General features: G+C 32.1%; 1 protein-coding gene and 1 long non-coding RNA gene across 2 annotated transcripts; both read left to right on the top strand.

Annotated features, from left to right (window-relative positions):
* The first annotated feature begins 9,561 nt into the window (after window positions 1-9,561).
* LOC115707608 (uncharacterized) lies at window positions 9,562-12,692 on the top strand. The gene is made up of 6 exons (XM_030635622.2): window positions 9,562-10,442; window positions 10,723-10,851; window positions 10,958-11,078; window positions 11,176-11,257; window positions 11,973-12,126; window positions 12,222-12,692. Exons 1-6 carry the CDS (start codon window positions 10,152-10,154, stop codon window positions 12,363-12,365), a joined length of 921 nt encoding a protein of 306 aa, XP_030491482.1. The 5' UTR covers window positions 9,562-10,151; the 3' UTR covers window positions 12,366-12,692.
* Window positions 12,693-13,073: 381 nt separating this feature from the next.
* LOC133030805 (uncharacterized) lies at window positions 13,074-13,813 on the top strand. The gene is made up of 2 exons (XR_009684349.1): window positions 13,074-13,121; window positions 13,204-13,813. It is a non-coding gene; the product is annotated as an uncharacterized LOC133030805 (long non-coding RNA).
* Window positions 13,814-21,360: the final 7,547 nt, after the last annotated feature.

Below are 21,360 nucleotides of genomic sequence, written 5' to 3'. Positions count from 1 at the left end.
ATTTTTGAAAGGTTGGTTTGATAATTTTCTGTAACAGATTTTTGTAAGTAGTTTTAAATTTAATTGTTTTACGTAACTAGTTTATTTGTGTTATATTTTTAATTAGTTGCTCGGTGTAATTGGTTTCTCTAGCTCTGGTGACCGATCCAATCCCTCGTACAACCGCTACTAGCTTCGACGAAGCTATTTCTACCATTGACAGACAAGACACACCACAATCGAGGTTCTCATTCACAAGATCAAAATGACTTCTTCAGACTGCAACGACCATGGGAGATCTTCAAAAAAGCTGCTCCAAACTTGTTTTCTGTCATTGCCGGGGAGTAAGTCAATGTGTTGACCGATCGGTTTATAAAGCCAAGGTGCAATACAATAGTTTTTAGTTTACAAATAGAATAAAAAGCATTTTTGGTGCTTGTTGGTTGACTGTGTTGTTCTCATCATTGATTCCACCACTGGTAGTTTTGAAGCTGGTATCTAAAACTATAAGGATGGACAGACCCGTGAGCATGCCCTTCTTGCTTTCACCCTTGGTTTTAGGCAGATGATATGTTGTTGTAATAAGGTGATAAAATTAATTCAATTCAACTCTATTTACATTTGCCTTTTGTGGGTTATTTGGCAAAGCGATAAATTTTTTTTTCTTTTCTTTTTTTGAGAAGATTGGTTTTTCTTTTAGAGAGTCCTTTAGTTAAAAGTTGCATGAATTGATTGATTCAGTGGAGCTGGTGAAGTGTGTTCTGCAGGGACTAAAACCAACTAAAATAGATACTTGTAAAGTGAGTGACATCATTAAATCTGTGAACGGGCAAAATGTATCTAGTGGCAGTGACTTTTATAGAGTTCTAAACCAATGTAAAGTGGGCGATAAGATAAATTTTTATTGTGCTAACTCATATTAATCTAATTATCTTCTTATAATGATAGTTCTAGAACAAAGTTGGAAATTTTTTAAGAGAATTCAATTATAACTCCAAAAGTTTTTGAGTGCATAATATTTTTTTCATTTTAAGATATTTATTTTAACTGATTAACTAGTTGATTGAGCAAGTTAAATTGTCAAAGTATATCATGAGTATGGTGAACTGTAAAACAATAATTAATTTTTAAAACTTATACATATTTGCTTATACCTGTATGCTTGTGTCTTTGGTGACTTATTTATTTGAAAAATGAGTCAGCCTTATGCTTAAAAATTATTTAGATTTAAAATGTGCTTTTTAAACTATGATTTTTCATAGGGATGAAACTAGTTTCACCGAGTTCACAGCTTTGATACTAGTTTCACATGTTTTGAGAGTTCTGTAATGGGGTTGTTCTATTTTATGATGTTATTGCATATTTTTTTTTTATTTATTTTAAGTTACTTTTTTATTATTTTATTTCTAAGTTCAAAAATTACACTTATTTTTTGTTTTCAGATTATTGGTACGCATTGTGTGTTATTTTATTTATATTTGTGATCAGTATTTTATTTTTGTATTTTTGGGGGTGTATTTTTCTTTTTATTTGGTTGTCTAATGAAACTGATTTCTCTTAACTTTATCATCTAACATTTATATTTTCTTATAATTTTTTACCGGGTCGAAACTGGTTTCACAGGATTTAAGTGTTCTGTAATGGGGTTGCTCCATTTTATGGTGTTATTATATATTTTTAGTTTATATAAAACTAATTTTACTATTATATGATATATAAACAAAAATTTTTGTTTTATTTTATATAACTAGTTTCTGACACAAATATTATTTTCATAACTAGTTTTTTTAAGTAACTAGTTTTCATAACTGATTTTTTTTTGTTTATAATTGAGTTTTAAGTTTTAGATTTTTTATTTGTTATTTTAGGAAATTAAGTTTTATCAGTTAGTTTTTATTTTGGTTGTTTTATAAATTGGTTTCTCTGCTTCCATTGTTTTTATTTTTTGTTATTCTTTTAAGGTTTTTATTGCGTTTTGTCTCTTTAATTTTCTTTGCTTCCTTTTTTTTTCTTTGGTTTTAGTTTCTAATTCTCTTTTATATTTGCTCCATATTGTATGCTTAAATTAGCTCTGATTTTTGAGCAAGTAAATAAAAAATTAAATGTCAAAATAGAAAATAAAGTTAGGAGTTTAGTTATTAGGTATTGATATAAAATTTATATGTTCGAAACTGGTTTTTAAATTTAGTATCGTTTTTAAAAGTTTCGTTATTAAGCATTGTGTATTTTTCAATATGTTGTTGATAAAATTAATTTTTTTTTTTTGCCTCTTTTAATGAAGCAATTGGTTTCTTTTAATATTGATGAAATTAGTTTTTAAAGTTAGTATCGTTTTTAGATTATAATTTTTTTTATTATCTTGTCGATGAAACTATTTTGTTTGCTTCTTTTAATGAGATTATTAGTTTTATTTTTTTTATTATTGATGAAACTAGTTTTTAAAGTTTGTATCATTTTTAAATTATGTTTTTTTAGTATGATGTTAATGAAATTAGTTTTTTACTGCTTTTAATAAAATAATTAATTTCTTCTAATATATAGAATTAATTAATTTATTAATTTATTACCTTAATAAAATTATTTAAATATTACATCACTGTCTAAAAAAACAAAAAAAGAAAACAAATAGCCTCTAAAGTTGAGATCTTTTTATTTTTATTTAAGTGTTATTTTTCAAAAAAGAAAAAGAAATGCAATTTTAAAATATTTATGGCATTCCTCTTTATATAAAATAATTTTTTTCATATTTTTAAGTTTTTTTTTAAGAAATATCATATTTAAGTTTATATGCGCTATCTATATATCAAAACTTATTTTTTTTTTTTTAGTTTTAGCAGCTAGTATCGTTTTTAAATTGAGTAATTCATGAATCTTCTTCTCTTCTCGTTCTCTCTCTCATTGCCTACCCGCCGCCCCCTTCTTCTTCTTCTTCTTCTTCTTTTTCTTCTTCTTCTTCATGCCGCAAATTGAGAGAGTGAGAGATTGAATCAGAATCAACACCCCCTGACTTCTCATTCACCATCGCCAAAATCGCTGAAGCTCATATAAGCAACGCAAAGGGCTTCGAATACACTCGCCTCTCCGCCATTGATACCCAAACACTCGTCACCACAAAGTACATCGAAGTTATAGCCAAGTCCTCCGCCTCCATTGCTGCCGCCTCAAACCGCTCCCAATCCAACATTTTTGACATCGCCAACGCCCTCCATGACCTCGAATTCCACTGTGGCTTCTCAGGTGCCTCCAATCTCCACCGAACCAACTACTGCCTTTTAACCTCGGCCCTTCTCGCCGAGCTATCACATTTCGTCGATTCCAACGTCGAAAGCCCGTTCTTCGAATCCATTCCATGCTCCGCACATTCCGAATTGGCTGCTGCAGCTTCCCGAGTTTTCCAAATGCGACTCCGTTTCGAGCAGTCATCATACGAACGGGGAGGAAATGTGGGAGAATTGTACAGGTGGAAGCGGAATGGGTATGGGGGTTTTGATTGGAAATGGGGATTTGGGAGTGAGGAAATCGGATTTGGGATTAAGAACGAAAAGAAGAAGAAGAAGAAGAAGGAGGAGGAGGGGCAGCGGGTAGGCAATGAGAGAGAGAGAGAATTAGGAATTAGGGTTTTTTTTAATTATTTTTTTTTTTATTTTTAAAGAAAAAGTTTTTTTTTTTGAATGTTAACAGAATTTAGGTTTAGGAGGTTTTACAATCAAAATTTTAGAATTAGGGTTAGTTACAAAAAACCTAGCCACTTAGAGAAGTTATGCTGCAAATATTTTAAAAATAAATAAAATTATAATTATAAAAAATAAAATATTTAAGAAAATAAAAATATTATTTGTTTTGAAATAATTTTTTATAATTTTTAAATAAAATAATATTACGTGTACTAATATAAACGTACCGCGTGTACCAGAGTATACACATAACGAGCCTATTATGTTAGCAGCTAACTATAAAAAAAAATATATGACACTTGTTATAAATAGTATTAATTATGTGGATGTCCAAATCTTTTATTTATTACCATTAATGTAATCAACATTCCATTTTTCTTAGTTTCCCTTTCTCTTAGTTTCTTAATATTTGACTCTTGTATGTGTATAAATAGGAGCTCACCTATTGGAATAAATCACTCAGAAAATTCTCATCTCTTCTCTATTTTCTTTCTCTAAATTATAATATTACATAATACTAATATTTCATAACACGTTATCAGCACGAGCCTCTAACCAAGTTTTATCCATGGCAAACCTTGCAAAACTTGATTTTGTGGCACTTGATATTTCTGGAAAAAACTATTTGTCATGGATTCTTGATGCTGAAATCCATTTAGATGCTATGGGTCTTGGAGACACCATCAAAGATCAAAATACTGAAACAAAACAAAATAAGGCCAAGGCTATGATTTTCCTTCGCCATCATCTCCATGAGGGGTTAAAATCTGAATATTTAACCGTAAAAGATCCTCTTGTGCTTTGGCAAAATTTGAAAGAAAGATATGACCATCAAAAAACTGTCATATTGCCAAAGGCTAAGAATGATTGGTTGCACCTGAGGTTGCAAGATTTTAAATCAGTAAGTGATTATAACTCTGCAATGTTTAATATCACTTCTAAATTAATGTTGTGTGGAGAAAAAGTTACTGACTATGAAATGTTAGAAAAAACATATACTACTTTTCATGCCTCTAATGTGCTCCCGCAAGAAGAATATAGAGAGCGAAATTTTAAAAAATATTCGAATTGATTTCATGTCTTCTAGTACTGAAGCGGAATAATGAACTTTTGATGAAAAATCATGAATCTCGCCCAACTGGGTCTGCTCCATTCCCTGAAGTGAATGCTACAATTGCTGACAATCATAATCATAGTCGTAGTCGTGATCATAATCGAAGTAATAGACGTGGTCGTGACCATAATCAAAGTCGCGGTCGTGGTCGCGATCGCGGTCGAAGCAATGTTTGGCATCGTAATGGTCAAAATAAAAATTCATATACTCCAATGAAAAGCACAACTACTGAGAACAAGGGAAAAGGTCCTCAAAATAATAATCATAGAAATTCTGAAAATTTATGTTCCAGATGTGGAATAAAAGGACACTGGGCACGTGCTTGTCGTACGGCAAAACACCTTGCTGATCTTTATCAAGCATCTGTGAAAGGAAAGGAGAAAATAGAAGCAAATTTTGCCCATCAAGATGATGGTTTTCTCAAAGAGCCTTTGGATATTACGCACTTAGATGTTGCAGATTTTTTTAATGAAGATCTCATTAATAACAACATGAATATCGATAATGGAGATGAGAATGTCCACAATTAGTCACTTTTCTTTGTTATGTTATTTTTTTTATTATTATCATTTATTTACTTTAAGGTGTTTATTTTATTTGGCATATTTATGTAATGAACTTTTATTATTTAAGCATTTATATTTTGAACTTATTATGTTTTTTTTGTTAATGAAGTAATGGACATTTGTCATTCTATACATGATTCTACAAATAATGGTGATAATATGTGTTTGGTGGATAGCGCAACCACTCATACAATACTCAGAAGTGATAAATATTTTTCAAATTTATCAAGAATGAAGGCAAATGTTAATACAATATCAGGCACTGCAAATTTAATTGAAGGCTCCGGAAGAGCCATTATATTGATGCCTAGAGGAACAAAAATTATTATAGATGATGCCTTATTATCCACCAAATCAAAAAGGAATCTGTTGAGTTTCAAAGATATACGTCGTAATGGATATCATATTGAGACAATAGATGAATATATTTTGAATATCTTTGCATTACATCTATTGTTTCAAGAAAAAAAATGCATAATAGAAAAATTACCTGGTTTGTCTTCAGGTTTGTACGTTACACGTATAAGTACAATAGAAACTCATGTCATTGTGAACGAGCAGTTCGCAAACCAGAAAAATTTATTTGTTATTTGGCATGACCGGTTAGGCCATCCCGGTTCAATTATGATGCGTAGAATAATAGAGAACTCACATGGTCATCCATTGAAGAACCAAAAGATTCTTTTATCCAGTGAGTTCTCATGTCTTTGCTTGTTCTCAAGGAAAGTTAATCATTAAGCCCTCACGGTAAAGGTTGGAATTGAATCCTGGATTTCTTGAACGAATTCAGGGCGACATATGTGGGCCTATTTGCCCACCATGTGGACCATTCAGATATTTTATGGTATTGATAGATGCATCAACTAGATGGTCACATGTTTGCTTATTATCTACTCGTAATGTAGCATTTGCAAGATTGCTTGCTCAAATAATCCGATTACGAGCACAATTCCCAGACTATGCAATCAAGACAATCCGCCTTGATAATGCTGGTGAATTTACATCACAGGCTTTTAATGATTATTGTATGTCAATAGGGATAAATGTTGAACATCCTGTTGCTCATGTACATACACAAAATGGTCTAGCAGAATCATTTATTAAGCGCCTCCAATTAATTGCAAGACCATTACTTATGAGAACAAAACTCCCAATTATAGCTTGGGGACATGCTATTTTACATGCTGCGGCACTTGTACGCATTAGGCCAACATCATATCACAAATTCTCCCCACTACAATTGGCTTTTGGTCAGGAGCCAAATATTTCCCATCTAAGAATCTTTGGTTGTACAGTATATGTTCCGATTGCTCCACCACAACGAACAAAGATGGGTCCTCAAAGGAGGCTGGGAATATATGTTGGGTATGAATCTCCATCTATCATTAAATATCTCGAACCCACAACTGGAGATGTATTTACAGCACGTTTTGCTGATTGTCATTTTGATGAGACAAGTTTCCCAGCTTTAGGGGGAGGGGAAAAGAAACAGCTGGAAAAAGAAATTATATGGAATGCACAATCATTATCTCAATTTGATCCTCGTACAAATCAATGTGAACTTGAAGTTCAAAGAATAATTCATTTGCAAAATATTGCAAATCAATTACCAAATGCATTCACTGACCCAAAGAAAATTACAAAATCACATATTCCGGCTGAAAATGCTCCAATTCGAATTGAAGTCCCAGAAGGACAATTAATTAATGATTCTAAAGCACGTTTGAAACGTGGTAGACCAGTCGGTTCCAAAGATAAAAATCCTCGAAAAAGAAAGGGAGCAAATAATCAAGATGGCCCTAATGAAGAGGCTGAAAATTTCGAGGAAGATGTTGACATAAACAAATCTCTTGAAGAGATTCAGGTACCTGAAAATATTAGCAATAATGAGATCTCAATAAATTATGTCAATACAAGAAAAGAATGGAACCGACTCGAAGTAATTGTCGACAATATTTTTGCTTATAATGTAGCGCTAGAAATTATGAATGAAAACGAGGATCTTGAACCTAAATCTATCAAAGAATGTCAAAATAGAAAAGATTGGCCAAAATGGAAAGAAGCAATTCAAGCAGAATTGAATTCACTTGCTAAACGCAAAGTATTTGGACCTATAGTCCAAACACCTGAAGGTGTGAAACCCGTTGGATACAAATGGGTATGTTTACGTAAAAGAAATGAGAAAAATGAAGTTGTGAGATACAAAGCAAGACTTGTAGCTCAAGGTTTTTCTCAAAGGCCAGGTATTGATTATGAGGAGACATATTCTCCTGTGGTGGATGCAATAACATTAAGATATTTGGTTAGCTTGGCTGTGAGTGAAAAACTCGATATGCGATTAATGGATGTAGTCACAGCTTATTTATATGGATCACTAGATAGTGATATTTACATGAAGATCCCTGAAGGATTTAAGATGCCTGATGCATATAATTCAAGCAATCGAGAAATGTGCTCAATTAAATTACAAAGATCATTGTATGGATTAAAACAATCAGGACGCATGTGGTACAATCGACTTAGTGAATATTTATTAAAACAAGGATATAAAAATGATCCTATTTGCCCATGTGTTTTTATAAAAAGTTTAAGTCCTGAGTTTGTTATCATTACTGTATATGTTGATGATTTGAATATTATTGGAACTCCTGAAAAACTTTCAGAAGCTGTGGAATATCTAAAGAAAGAGTTCGAAATGAAAGATTTAGGAAAAAAATTTTTTTGTCTTGGTCTACAAATTGAGCATTTAAAATGTGGAATTTTCATTCATCAGTCAACTTATACTGAAAAAATTTTGAGACGGTTTTATATGGATAAATCACACCCATTGAGTAGCCCAATGGTAGTCAGGTCACTTGATGTAGAAAAAGATCCTTTTCGACCTAAAGAAGAACATGAAGAGCTCCTTGGTCCAGAAGTACCATATCTTAGTGCAATAGGAGCATTGATGTATCTTGCTAATTGTACAAGACCTGATATAGCTTTCTCTGTCAATTTATTAGCAAGATTTAGTTCTGCTCCAACATATAGACATTGGAAAGGGATTAAGCACATACTCCGCTATCTCCAGGGTACTATTGATAAAGGATTATTCTATTCTAATAATTGTGGGTCACAACTTATTGGCTACGCAGATGCAGGATATTTATCTGATCCACATAAAGCCAGATCTCAAACTGGCTATTTGTTCACTTGCGGTGACACTGCTATATCCTGGCGATCCACAAAGCAAACTCTGGTGGCTACTTCCTCAAATCATGTTGAGACACTTGCAATTCACGAGGCAAGTCGAGAATGTGTTTGGTTAAGATCAATGACACAACATATTCGAGGAACATGTGGATTAACATCTAATAAAGAAGTACCAACAATTCTCTATGAAGATAATGCTGCTTGCATCGCTCAACTTAAAGGAGGGTACATTAAAGGAGACAGAACTAAACATATTTCACCAAAATTCTTCTTTACACACAATCTTCAAGAAAATGGTGATATCGATGTTCAACAAATTCGATCAAGCGATAATCTTGCAGACTTATTCACGAAGTCATTACCAACATCAACTTTTGAGAAGATGGTTCACAAGATTGGAATGCGTCGATTAAAGGATCTCCACGAATGCCAAAATGAGGGGGAGTAATTTCATACTGCACTCTTTTTTCCTTGACCGAGTTTTGTCCCACTGGGTTTTCTCGGCGAGGTTTTTAATGAGGCAGTTATTATGGACATCCAAGGGGGAGTGTTATAAATAGTATTAATTATGTGGATGTCCAAATCTTTTATTTATTACCATTAATGTAATCAACATTCCCTTTTTCTTAGTTTCCCTTTCTCTTAGTTTCTTAATATTTGACTCTTGTATGTGTATAAATAGGAGATCACCTATTGGAATAAATCACTCAGAAAATTCTCATCTCTTCTCTATTTTCTTTCTCTAAATTATAATATTACATAATACTAATATTTCATAACAACACTTTAAATTTAGTACTATTTCACTAGTTATGAGAGTTGTACCACTAAAATTTGAAATAATGATAGTTGCGAGAATTTAGTCGCAATTCTTTTTGTTTTCGTAAATAGCGAAAATAGACAACAAACATTTGAACTTCTTAATTTCTATTTAGAGAGTAAAAAAAAATACACGCACACACAAGTCCATTCTATTCCATAATGCGGCATACATTAAATATTGATTCCATAATTTTAGCTAATATTTTGTCTAATGGAGATTAATTTTATTTAACTTCATTACAATACCCTGTTTTAACGACCACTCCAACATTTTATTTATTTTTTAAATAAAAAACAAAAAACGTACAAAAAAAAAACATATAAAATGTGAATTATTTAGTTATTATAATGATTTGAAGTTTGATCAACGTAGTCTTTTACAGCAAAAAATTGTCTCATCTGATTGGCCGATTTGGATTCACTATCCCAATAGCCTCCTTTTCTTCTCTTACTTTTCTCCGCCACTCTCCTTTTACCCAGCCTCTCTTTCGAAGCGTGTACGCCACTCTCTACGCATTCTTCACTGCTAACTCTCCCACTGAAACCTCACTCGCGTTTACAGCGCGTATGGATATTCTCAGTGTCCTTCACCACTTGCTTGGCTTTCTCTCTAGACTTCGTCGAAGGTGCCATCGCCGAGAAAACTAGAGAGAGAAAAAAGAGGTTTGATTGGCTTTGGAAAATCTAATCCATACAACTACCAAGGACGAACCCTCTCTATTTTGGGACACGTTAACGTCATACGCACCACAGACGCATCGTGATTCGTTACTTTATTATCAGTCGTCGTTTTCTTGCCGGACAATGGCTGAGTTGACTCAGGCCGAGGTGGTTTACTTGCCCAGAACTGTTCAAGTCTGGAGAGCTCTTCTCAACTGGTTAGGGTTCTTCTTTCAGATCTTTCTTCGGATCCTTAGAGCTCTCGGTCACCTCCCTCTTATCTCTTCCTCTTCTACCTCTGCTTCTTCTCCTTCTTTCAAACCCTTACCGGTCATCGAATTACCAGACCATGACCTCCCGCCTGACTCCACTGTTCAAATCGCCACAGTCCACGATTCTAACTCCGACTCCGACCACCGTACCCAGAAACTCACGGTACTCTTTTTTTGAATATGTTATTTGAGCTTGGGAAACTCCGTGACTCGTTTCAATTATGGTGCTGAATATTGAATTTTTATTCGTTTCATAAAAAAATACTTCGTTCTTACATAGTTTTGATGGGAAAATATATTGTATTTTTGAATTATTTGCTTATTTATTTGTTAAGCAGTTACAATTAGTTTTATCCAATACGGAAATTTAACTAAATCTTTTGTAATAAATTTGAAAAATGGTTTATTTATTATACTGAGAATATAAGAGCTCCACTCCACAGGTTGTGCTTGACTTGGACGAGACTCTAGTGTGTGCATATGAGACATCAAGCTTACCTGTTGGTATCAGGAACCAAGCTACTGAAGCTGGGTTGAAGTGGTTTGAGCTTGAATGTTTCTCTTCTGATAAGGTGATTTTGCTTATTATGATAAGAATTATTTGTAGTGTGTTCATTTTGATTGGTATTAGTTCAAATGATCAAACTTGTACTTACTTGAGCGTATTGGGATTTTAAGGAATGTGAAGGAAGGCCTAAAGTCAATTATGTAACAGTTTTTGAGCGTCCTGGATTGCATGAATTCTTGAAACAACTAGGCACATTTGCTGATCTTGTGCTGTTTACTGCTGGTCTTGAAGGTCTGCTTATTATCACTATTAATGTTTTGGGCGTTTAAGGGGTGCACCCTTCTCTTAATTTGATCCCCCATTTTCTTTTTTTTTTAACATGACACAGGTTATGCCAGACCTCTTGTTGATAGAATAGACGAGGAGAATCTATTCTGTCGTAGACTTTATCGACCTTCTACTACAAGCACGTAAGTACTGTTTGGTATATTCTTTATAGCTGTTGATACTGAAATGGGGAACCATTTTTGTTGAGTGGTGTACTCGTGTTTGTGTGTCTTTGTTGTGCATGTCAACTAAGTAGTACATTAGTGCAAGGGTCTCATCTAATGATGCTTGGTTTATGGGAGGCCACAGCTTATGACGTTTTCTTCTAATTGTGGGATAATCACTGAGAATATACAGGGTATGTGATTGGATTAGTTGTTTCAAATCCAATCATCTGCTCTCAAATCGTGGAGTGTTGTCATTTTATTGTTCTAGCAATAGCTAGTGGGTCATGCTAGAATCTCAGATTGGCTGTGAAGAGTGTTTCAACTTGGATAAGATTCTTGTTGACCTCGGCACCAGCGTGCTATGCTGATTTACATTTGCAAATTTATTCGTGTAACCCAAGAGGGTATCTCAAATGGTCAAACATGTGGTTGCTCCCACAAGGTCTCAGGATCGAGTCCCGTTTAGCACACTAATTACCACACATTAAACATTGTACAATTTACTTAATATCCATTTAGATTACAAGTCAATGCAATGTAATATCTTGTTAGCTATTTTTCGTTTTTGAGATAAATCAAATTAGCTGATTGGTTCGAGTACTTTTGTTGGAATAATGAATTTTATATTTGGTCATGCATCTGCCATTAGTTTTATGTTCTGTAAATAACCTTTGATGCTTGAGATATACAGGGAGTATCGGGAGCATGTTAAGGATCTCACTGGTTTAGCAAAGGATATGTGTCGAATAGTAATCGTTGACAACAACCCCTTCAGCTTCTTGTTACAACCTGTGAATGGGATTCCATGTATTCCATTTACAGCGGGACAACCGCACGACACACAGGTCTCTTAAGATCTAACAAATGAAATTTCTACATATGATATTCTGTCATCTCTTGATGAGTACATTCTTATATTTTTCTCTTATTTCTCAATCAGCTTTTGGACGTCCTTCTTCCACTCCTCAAGGAACTCTCTGAGCAGAAAGACGTCAGACCTGCACTCTATGAAAAATTCCACATGCCTGAATGGTTTCAAAAGCATGGAATTCCTTCACCTGGTCGTATATCAGCAGATGGGTGATAAGAAAAAGTTTCCACTCTTTTCTGCAATCCTCAACAGTTATTCTGTTAGAAGCAGTAACTCTCCATTGGACTCAAGTTTTGTACAGCGTAAATTTGTTCATGGGAGATGTTAATTAAGGCTCATCCTTCTAAAAGGTTTAAGCCTGTCCCGCCGCATCCTGTGATTATATATAGGCACACCATTTATCTATGTACATTTGTTAAGAACTCTGATTCTTGTGAAACTTTGTCTATAGGCTTGCAATTCTCTTGGATGTGCTTGTACTTTGTTGAAACTTTGCATAATTGTTATCAGTAATTATTGGCAGTTTACACGTTTCTTGTATCCTTATTTTGTTCTTTATCTTCTGTCCATTTCATGCATGTTAAATGTTCTTATAAGTTAAAATTCTTAATACAACTAAGTTTGGTTTTTTTTATCACAATGTTCAGCAATAGTCACTAGCCAGAACTTGCTAGATGAAATGAGTGTTGCATTAATTGTCATCTGCGTGCATGCAGAGTTAATGAATTAACGAGCTCTAAATTAGTCCACTATCGTCCTCTTCGTTAGATCTATGTCATAGATTATCACTTTTATTTAAGAGGTGTAATTATGATTTGTAAGCTCTTGTATTAATTAAAACGGCTGAGCCATATTCCCCAATAAAATTTATACATTAGTGAGCTAAGAGGGCATCTTTTGTTTAGTCCCTAACTTGATTTTGACATTGTCTGGTGGCCTCTGTTAATGGGAGCACAGCACAACTCACAAGTAAGTGGCTAAACTCTTTGTTTAAGTAGAAAATCTTATCTTTTGACACCAATAATATGTGTTAACAAATTCAGATTATCAGCTAAACGTTTTACAGCTTTTCATGTCCCCAAAAGCTTGGTTTGCATACATAAACAAAAAGCAACAGTTTAAAGTGGTGGCTTATTTCTACCTTTTTCTTTCGGCAAAAAGATGACCCCCTTGAACCATTTTTCACATTTTCTTTTGTGTTATTTGTTGAAGATAACAGATCACTATTGTCCTTCATTTTATTTTATTTGTATGGCTTTTTCGAAGTTGTCTTTTTGTTTTTGACAAATTAAATTCCCCATATGTACGTGTCTGCATATTCTAGTGTCGTGTAACACTTGACAGGTTCAGACAAGCTGAATCTTGAACATGGCTGCCCTACCCTTGTTAAACTTTCCAGAGTTTCAAAACCATTTCTCATCCTTTGATCTAATTCAATTATAGCTTAATATTCTTGGCTTTTATTGTTACTTGGTCTTTACTTAAACAAGAAAATCAAGTACACATGAGCCTTCTTGTTAAATAAAAGGCAATAACTTTTGTCTTCAGTACCTAGTTTAATAAGATAACAGTCAGAAATTCCAGTCGTGGGCTTTTGGGTCCACCCCATGTACTATTTGCAGCAATAATGAAATTTGAAGGGAATTACAATTTTTTTTTAATGCAGTTTATTTAACTTGGATGCTATAGTCCAAAAAAAGTTGATGCATAAAGTACACTGCAAAAGATTAAAGCAGTAGTGTACAATTTACCTCCATACATATGTATACTATATTTTATATGTGAGGTGTCTTCAATACAGATCTTAAAACCTCTGGCAGGGGCGCTAGGCCCGCTTTTAGGAGCCTTTAATAATTTTTAAAAATATTATTTATTTTTATAATAAAAATTTAATATTTTTTTTTTTACCTATAATTTATTTCAACTCAAAACCAATCCTGAGTCGCCCACCCTAAATAATTGATAATTACTTACTGTACCTAAAGAAGGCACAGTCCAAGATTTAAGAAGCTAATTATTGTCTTAATAAAAAAGATATAATAAGATTGTGTATGTATGAATCCTCTTAAATAGGTTGTGATGTGTCATCACTCATCAATGTTCTTATATTGCCCAACAGTTATGATTACAACAAGCAGCTTAGTTGGTATTGACCTTTCAAATATTCTGTTGACTGGTCAACTTGCAAGTCTCTTAATTAATCAAGTGATTAATAATTTGGGTTTGGAGTTCGACAAGCCTTAATACTTTGATATTGTTTGTTTCGTTGTTGTTATCTTTCATGTAGACACACACACCAAAAAAATATAAACAAAAAAGAATTTGACACCAAACCAAAATCAAAGAGGGACATATTAGTGTTCCTCACAAATTCTAAGAATCATCTTAAAGGCTTTATGTGACCAAATACCAAATTAACTAAAGGCCATTTCCATTTGTATGCTCTTTCATCGTAAAATTGATTATTAATGATAAATTTCTAATTTATGTGAGATATTTTTTTTATTCTTATTATTTGTTTTTGAAAGACGTGAGATATTAAATTTTGGACATTGTTATAGCACCGATGAAATTAATATTTGTACAAATTTATAAATTTTCTATCTTGCCCATCATAACCAAATTTCGCTTATCGATATAGAATCAGTCATATTGTACCCAAATTAAATTTATAAAGCTTACTGAAAATAGTAAATTTAGATCACATATATCATTTTTTAACTCAAATTTTAGGCAAAATATCAAATCCCTTAGCATTATTATTAGTTCTCCAGTAATATTATGTACACACAAAATATACTTTATTAATGAATACGTCTCATCTTAGTTAAATGTGGTTGGTTGAAAAATATTATTATTTATTAAGTATAATATTTTAGTGCACATATTATTACTTATTATTATTCATTTTTAATTTTCCATCCAAATCACTATTGGGCTAAGCCATAGTTTTACATCATGGTGTATTTTATAGTAGGAGTGTTCACAAAGTATCCGATCCAATCCAATTCGCACGATTCAATCCAATCCAATCCGCAAAATGTGGATATCCGCACTTGTGCGGATTAGATTGGATTGAAAAATCTAAAATCTGCACTTGTGCGGATTGGATGTTGTTTGACCTCAAAAAGTAACCGATCCAATCCAATCTGCACTTTTTAAAAAAATTATAATATGTAATATATATTAATTAAAAAAAGACACAAACTTCTAATTTCTTAATCTTTTTTAGTAATATATTGAGTTGGTGCATTTTATTTATTTGGGTAAATACTATTTTGGACCTTTTGTTTTGCAAAAGTTACCAATTGGACCCTGTGTTTTGTTAAATGACAAAATGGACCCTGTATTTTCTAAAATAGTACAAATAGGACCCTGAATTGATTTTTTGTCAAAATAAAGTTTAATTATAATCCGATCTAAAAGTGCTATGACAAAATTATTTACATTTTTTGTATCTATTTGTATTAAGCATTGTCTTCAAGTTGGTTGTATTAAAAAAAAAGTTGTAAAAAATTAAGCTCAGGGTCCTATTTTTACTATTTTAGAAAATACAAGGTCCATTTTGTCATTTAACAAAACACAAGGTCCAATCTGTAACTTTTGCAAAACACAAGGTCCAAAATGGTATTTACCCTATTTATTTTGTAATATAAAACACAAGAAAAATAATTCTTATTCACATAGACACATACACATAAAGTTTAAATATATATATACTAGCTTAAAATAAATTTTAGTAATTAGATACATATATATTTTAGTGTAAATTTAAAGATAAGTATATATATTGATATATATATATATATATATATATTAGTTTAATTTGTATATAAATAGAGATGGAAATAGATTATTATTGGAGATTAAAAAATAATAGTTTTTTTTTTAATTTTTTTTCTATGAAATATTAAATAATTTATTATTAAAAAAATAACCGATCTAAAATAACTGATCCAATCCGCACTATTGCGGATTGGATTGGATTGGATTTAAACTCTTATGCGGATCGGATTGGATCCAAAATATGAAATCCGCACTTAGTGCGGATTGGATGTTATTTGACCAAAAAAGTACGGATTGGATCGGATGAACACCCCTATTTTATAGCACCTATATCATATTTTTTAATTTATTCTTTAAAATAACTCATTAAAATTTTATTTTTTTTCCCTTTATTTTACCTTAATTTTTTTTGACAAAACTAAATAATTTTATTCCAAACTGAGTAATACAGAATAACAAACTATAGCAAATGCTACAACTCACAACCTCACTTGCCTTTTACAACATCTAAAAAATATTTATCACCAATTTTAGAATTCCTACAAGTAACACCCAACACACTGTACTTAACCATTTTCCTAATCTCCCTACTGATGTAATCAATAGAGTAACAAGCTAACTCGAACAAACACCAATTCCTATAATTCCAAATAAAGTACAATATTGCAGCATGAACTACATTCGGAATTTAATGTTTCAGATCAAATAATATTTGTGACCACAATTATAGAAGAAATCTGTGTTTAGGCATTATTAAAGAATTCTAAATAGCTTTGTGATAATTGATCTGATTTTGGACCAAATTGTTATTATATAACCAGTTAGTCTTAAACCGGCCAGTTGTACTTGCTTTAAGAATCTTAATTCTCAAAAATTTCTTCCTCAAATGACATAATTTGCGCCAATACCAACTAGAATCTAGTTTAAGTTCATAAGTCCAGAAGCTCACTGATTTCAGATAGATGTTATCTATCCATTTAACCTAGAGAAGGTCTTGCTTTGTTGAAATCGCCCAAATATACTTAGCAAGAATAGATTGGTTCCACTTGACTCCATTTTTAAAGCCAAGGCCTCCGTAAGCCTTCAGAAGGCAAATTTTCTCCCAAGAAGCAATGTGGATCTTACTTTTGTTACCATTCATGCCCCAAAGAAATCCTCGGCAAAGCTTTTCAACCTCCTTAGTGGTACTATGAGGAAAAACAAAGATGCTCATCCAATAATTTCGAAAGCCAAGTAAAACAGAGTGGATTAATTGAACCTTATTAGCAAAGGAGAGATGTCTGCTCAACCAAGTGTGTAATCTCTGCTTAATCTTTTTTACAATGATCCCACAGTCCTCAACTTTTCACTTTGTCGACCTTAGAGGGACTCCCAAATATTTAAGAGGAAAAATACCCTCTACTAGTTAAAAATCGTAAATAATAGCTTGTTTCTCCTTGGTTTTTAGGCCTCCAAAGTAAATTTGTGATTTGCTAGAGTTAATATGTAAGCCTGAGATAGAGCTAAAATCATCAAGCACATGTTGGAGAGCCATAACTGAGAGCTTGGAACCCTTACTGAACAGGATCAAATCATCTGCAAAACATACATTTATTATCTTGAAGCCCTTGCACATCAGATGATACCTATAGTTAGAATGAGTAGTTGCTGTATGGAGGCTTCTAGTGAGATACTCCATGATGAGAACAAAGAGGAGAGAGGAGATCGGATCTCCTTGTCTTAAAAATACGATTTTTGATCTCTCTAGAATTTCTAGAAACGGCAAATCGTTTTGGTGAAAATGGCTGACCGTTTTCTAGCACGAAAATTCCAAATTTTGTACTTTCCGAAACACTACCAAACCTATCCAAATCATTTTAATTTTCACAGGACATATACATACCATATATACAACAATCCTTCCGTAACAGAAATTAAAATCGAGCCCTTAAACGGAAAATGTCATTAAAGCTCGGACTTAAACTTTAAAAAGTTCCAAACTCAATTTTTAACTCAAAATCACCTCAATTTTAATAAGTAAACATCGAAACTAGTCCCATAGCTACCGAAGAACAATCCCATGTAGTCAGAATATCCATAACTACTCTAAATCAGAAAGTCACTATATAAAACCAATCAGTTCCTTATGCTCTTCCTCTTTAATGATTTACTATCCTGCTACTACCGGAGCTTAAATTACTAAGTTTCGAGTTAGAAATTGAAGAAAATAAATTAAGGAGGAGGAGAGTTTCATTCGTTCTTCTATTTTTATTTTAAAACATAATATATATAAACTTAACTAATAAGTTAATAACTTATCAATTATATTTATATATAATAATAATAATAGATAATAATAATAATATATACATTAATAATAATTATTTTACCATTTTTTAACTACTAAAAAAAATTAATTTTAAGGTATTTGGTCAACTTCGAGTACCCCAAAATACTTTAGTAATTTTAAAATCAACTTATCTCAATAATCCCATCAATATTGCTAACTAAAATCATTGTGGTATTTTTGGCCTCCAATCGTGTCTCCAGGGTCGTCGAACGTGAAAATATTTTTATTTCACAAATAACTTACACTATATCCACATATTCTAAATAAATCTCTGTAATTAATAAATTGCGCTTGTTTATCTACTTATAGCAAAATTTATAATTTATGCTAAATTAGGTTAGCAGGATCATAATCCTACTCATTACTACCTAATTAACACATAATATATAATAAATCTTAATTATTCATAATTATATTTTTGAGATATTACACTATAGGCGACAATTTTTAATCGTCGGCAATTCTGCTTTAAAAAAATTGCAATTTTTAAGGCACGCTTAAAAACTGTTGGGACATCACGAGTGTTTAAAACCGTCAGGAGTACCCAATTTTTCCTAACAGTTTTAAACACTCACTTAATTTTTTAGCGACAGTCTCCCAAAAAATATGTTTTTAGGATCATCGAAAATAATATTTTTTGTAGTAGTGCTAGTAGCAGCCACACCCTGATCGACAGTGCCTATGTACGTTCTCGCATCTCTTTCTCTTTTTCAATCTCAAACGCTTAATCTCTTTCATCTTAGGTGGTTTTCAGCTTCGGTGGTGTAGATCTTGCATGCTCTCTCTCTCGCACTTTCTTTTTCTCTTCAGTCGTCTCGACTCTACATAGTTTTAGATCTAATTTTATCTTCTTGTTGACTAAGGAAACATTCGCGGTGACTATGGTGGTGGTTCAGGAAACAGCTTTGGTGATTTTGGTATTTTTTATATTTTGTGATTTATGATGTTGTATTGGCATAGGAATCCAAGTATGGTATAAATATGGTGGTGATAGTGGTGGTGGTGTGGTGATTCAGTTTTTTTATATATATATATCTTTTAAAAAAAAAAAATTAAAGTCCCATTAGCGTCAGTGCATTACTATTTGTTTTGCTTTTGAACCAAAGTAAATTTTTTTTTTTTTTTTATAAACCGAAGTAAAAAACTAATTAGCATCGGTTCATAACCGAAGCAAAAAATATAACTATTTACGTCTACGACTATAGCGTCAGTTGCACCAACCAAAGTAAATTTTTTATATACCACTTAAAAATTGATGCGAAAAATCCTATTTATAGTAGTGAGAGGACCAAGTTTTGAAAAACACATCCCACAAATATAGTGCATGTTACCAACCGTGTAGGAGTGAATCATGAGGTAGAACTCTGTTGGTAAAAAAGTAGAAATCATTCCCCTTTGATTGCATAACATGTTTCAACGTTTATCTCAAAAGTGTTCTACGCAATATGTCACTTGTAGTGAAACTTCGAGCCCCTCGAGATATGATGTTTAACGTCAAAAACCATGCAAAACTTCATCTAGGTAACATGTCGCCCGGTACGGGGTGACATGTTGCCTGAAACTGTTTTAAAAAAATTCTTTTGAGTTTTCAAAACTCTTTTCCGAACCAATTCCAAATGTGTCAAAAGTCATTTATGTGATATAAACAAGTTTTGTAATAGTTTCTAACTCTGAGAAACTTCCCCACATCAATTCTTAACTTCCATGTGTACTCTCTTAGTTGCACATTATCGATTCATAGGTTACAAATTCTATTTTTAAATTCGTCTCTCCATATTACAACTTTATGTGATTATTATAAGTAAATCTCCTAATGATATTATATATTATATTTATAATAATATATAATATATTATAATTTTAATTTTAAATATCATATTATTTAATAAGTAATATAACACCAACATCCGCTAATTAATAAGATTAGGTCAAATTAACCTAAAATATAAGTAGGATTGTCATATATAATATGAGACTATTGATATTGGGCACTATTGGTGTCTAGTACCTTCTAGATGTGTTATCTTATAGTTTGTTAGCTATACTTCCTAAAAATTATTATATTAAATTTAATGGGATTCCATACTTAATTACACTAATAACAATATTGACACATAAAAGAATACTAAACACTGCTAGTCTTGACTAAGTTAATTAAATTGATCAAAACCCAACATCCTACTTTTGTATTATACATTAGCAACCCTTATTTATTGTTTGTGCGTTTGATATCTTCCTAAAATGAGTTTTAGACATTTTCCAAATATTGATGGTAATAATAATGAATCAAAACATCTTACAAAAAAAAAAAACACATCTATATAATAAATATATAAAGGAGAATCACAAGGAGGTCACGTGGTATCTTCTCTTTTTAATTATTCATGTTTTCTAATTTGTAATTTTTTTTTTAATTTTTTCATTTTATTTTCTCTTTTTCAACAATCTCTATACTTTTAATAATAGTTGAGTCCTTTTGAAAAAATCTCAAATCAAAACAGTCAAATTTCGTCTCTCACGACATTCATAGTTTTTGACAGTTACTGGCTTAGGTTCTTCTTCTTTTATATCTTTAGTATTGTAAATATTTTTTTTTAGATAGATTAATTACGTATAAAATTAAGTAATAGGAATCATTCTTCAAGACACTCCTTTCTCCAATTCTATATTAGCTAGGTTTAGGTGTGTTCATTCTATTTTCTCTAGACAAAAAGAAAAAGAAAAATCATATTTGGCAGCTTCTTAAAATAATAAAAGAATAATAACAAATTTATCAAAATAAAGAATAATATAATAATCATTTTTTTTGTGATGATAATACTATTTGATTTTTGGTCAAACTACGCCACCTCTCTCTCTCGATAAGAATTTTTGCTTACGTTTTTTCAATATTTTGCTACAATAAAAAAATCTTCATTGTAGGCACGTGCTTTATTCCGCCAAAGCCAGGCGCGTAAATGGGGGGTTTTATGTCACACGTGCAAAGTGCATTGTTTTTTGTTTTGTATTTTTGGAAAATAACATGTTTTGCTTGTGTTCCTCTACATTCCGCTCTGTTTAAATTTATAATTGGCGTTATATTTTATGCCATGT

This window comes from Cannabis sativa, chromosome 1 (assembly GCF_029168945.1).
Source record: "Cannabis sativa cultivar Pink pepper isolate KNU-18-1 chromosome 1, ASM2916894v1, whole genome shotgun sequence".
NCBI classification, from domain to species: Eukaryota; Viridiplantae; Streptophyta; class Magnoliopsida; order Rosales; family Cannabaceae; genus Cannabis; species Cannabis sativa.
Note: the sequence above shows the minus strand (reverse complement) of the source record. Positions and strands in the feature narration are given on the sequence as shown.

Coding starts and splice junctions, on each gene's coding strand:
- LOC115707608 (XM_030635622.2), top strand. CDS start 10,152: ATGGCTGAGTTGACTCAGGCCGAGGTGGTTTACTTGCCCAGAACTGTT. Junction 11,079..11,175: donor GTTTACTGCTGGTCTTGAAG/GTCTGCTTATTA, acceptor AACATGACACAG/GTTATGCCAGACCTCTTGTT. Junction 11,258..11,972: donor CGACCTTCTACTACAAGCAC/GTAAGTACTGTT, acceptor TGAGATATACAG/GGAGTATCGGGAGCATGTTA.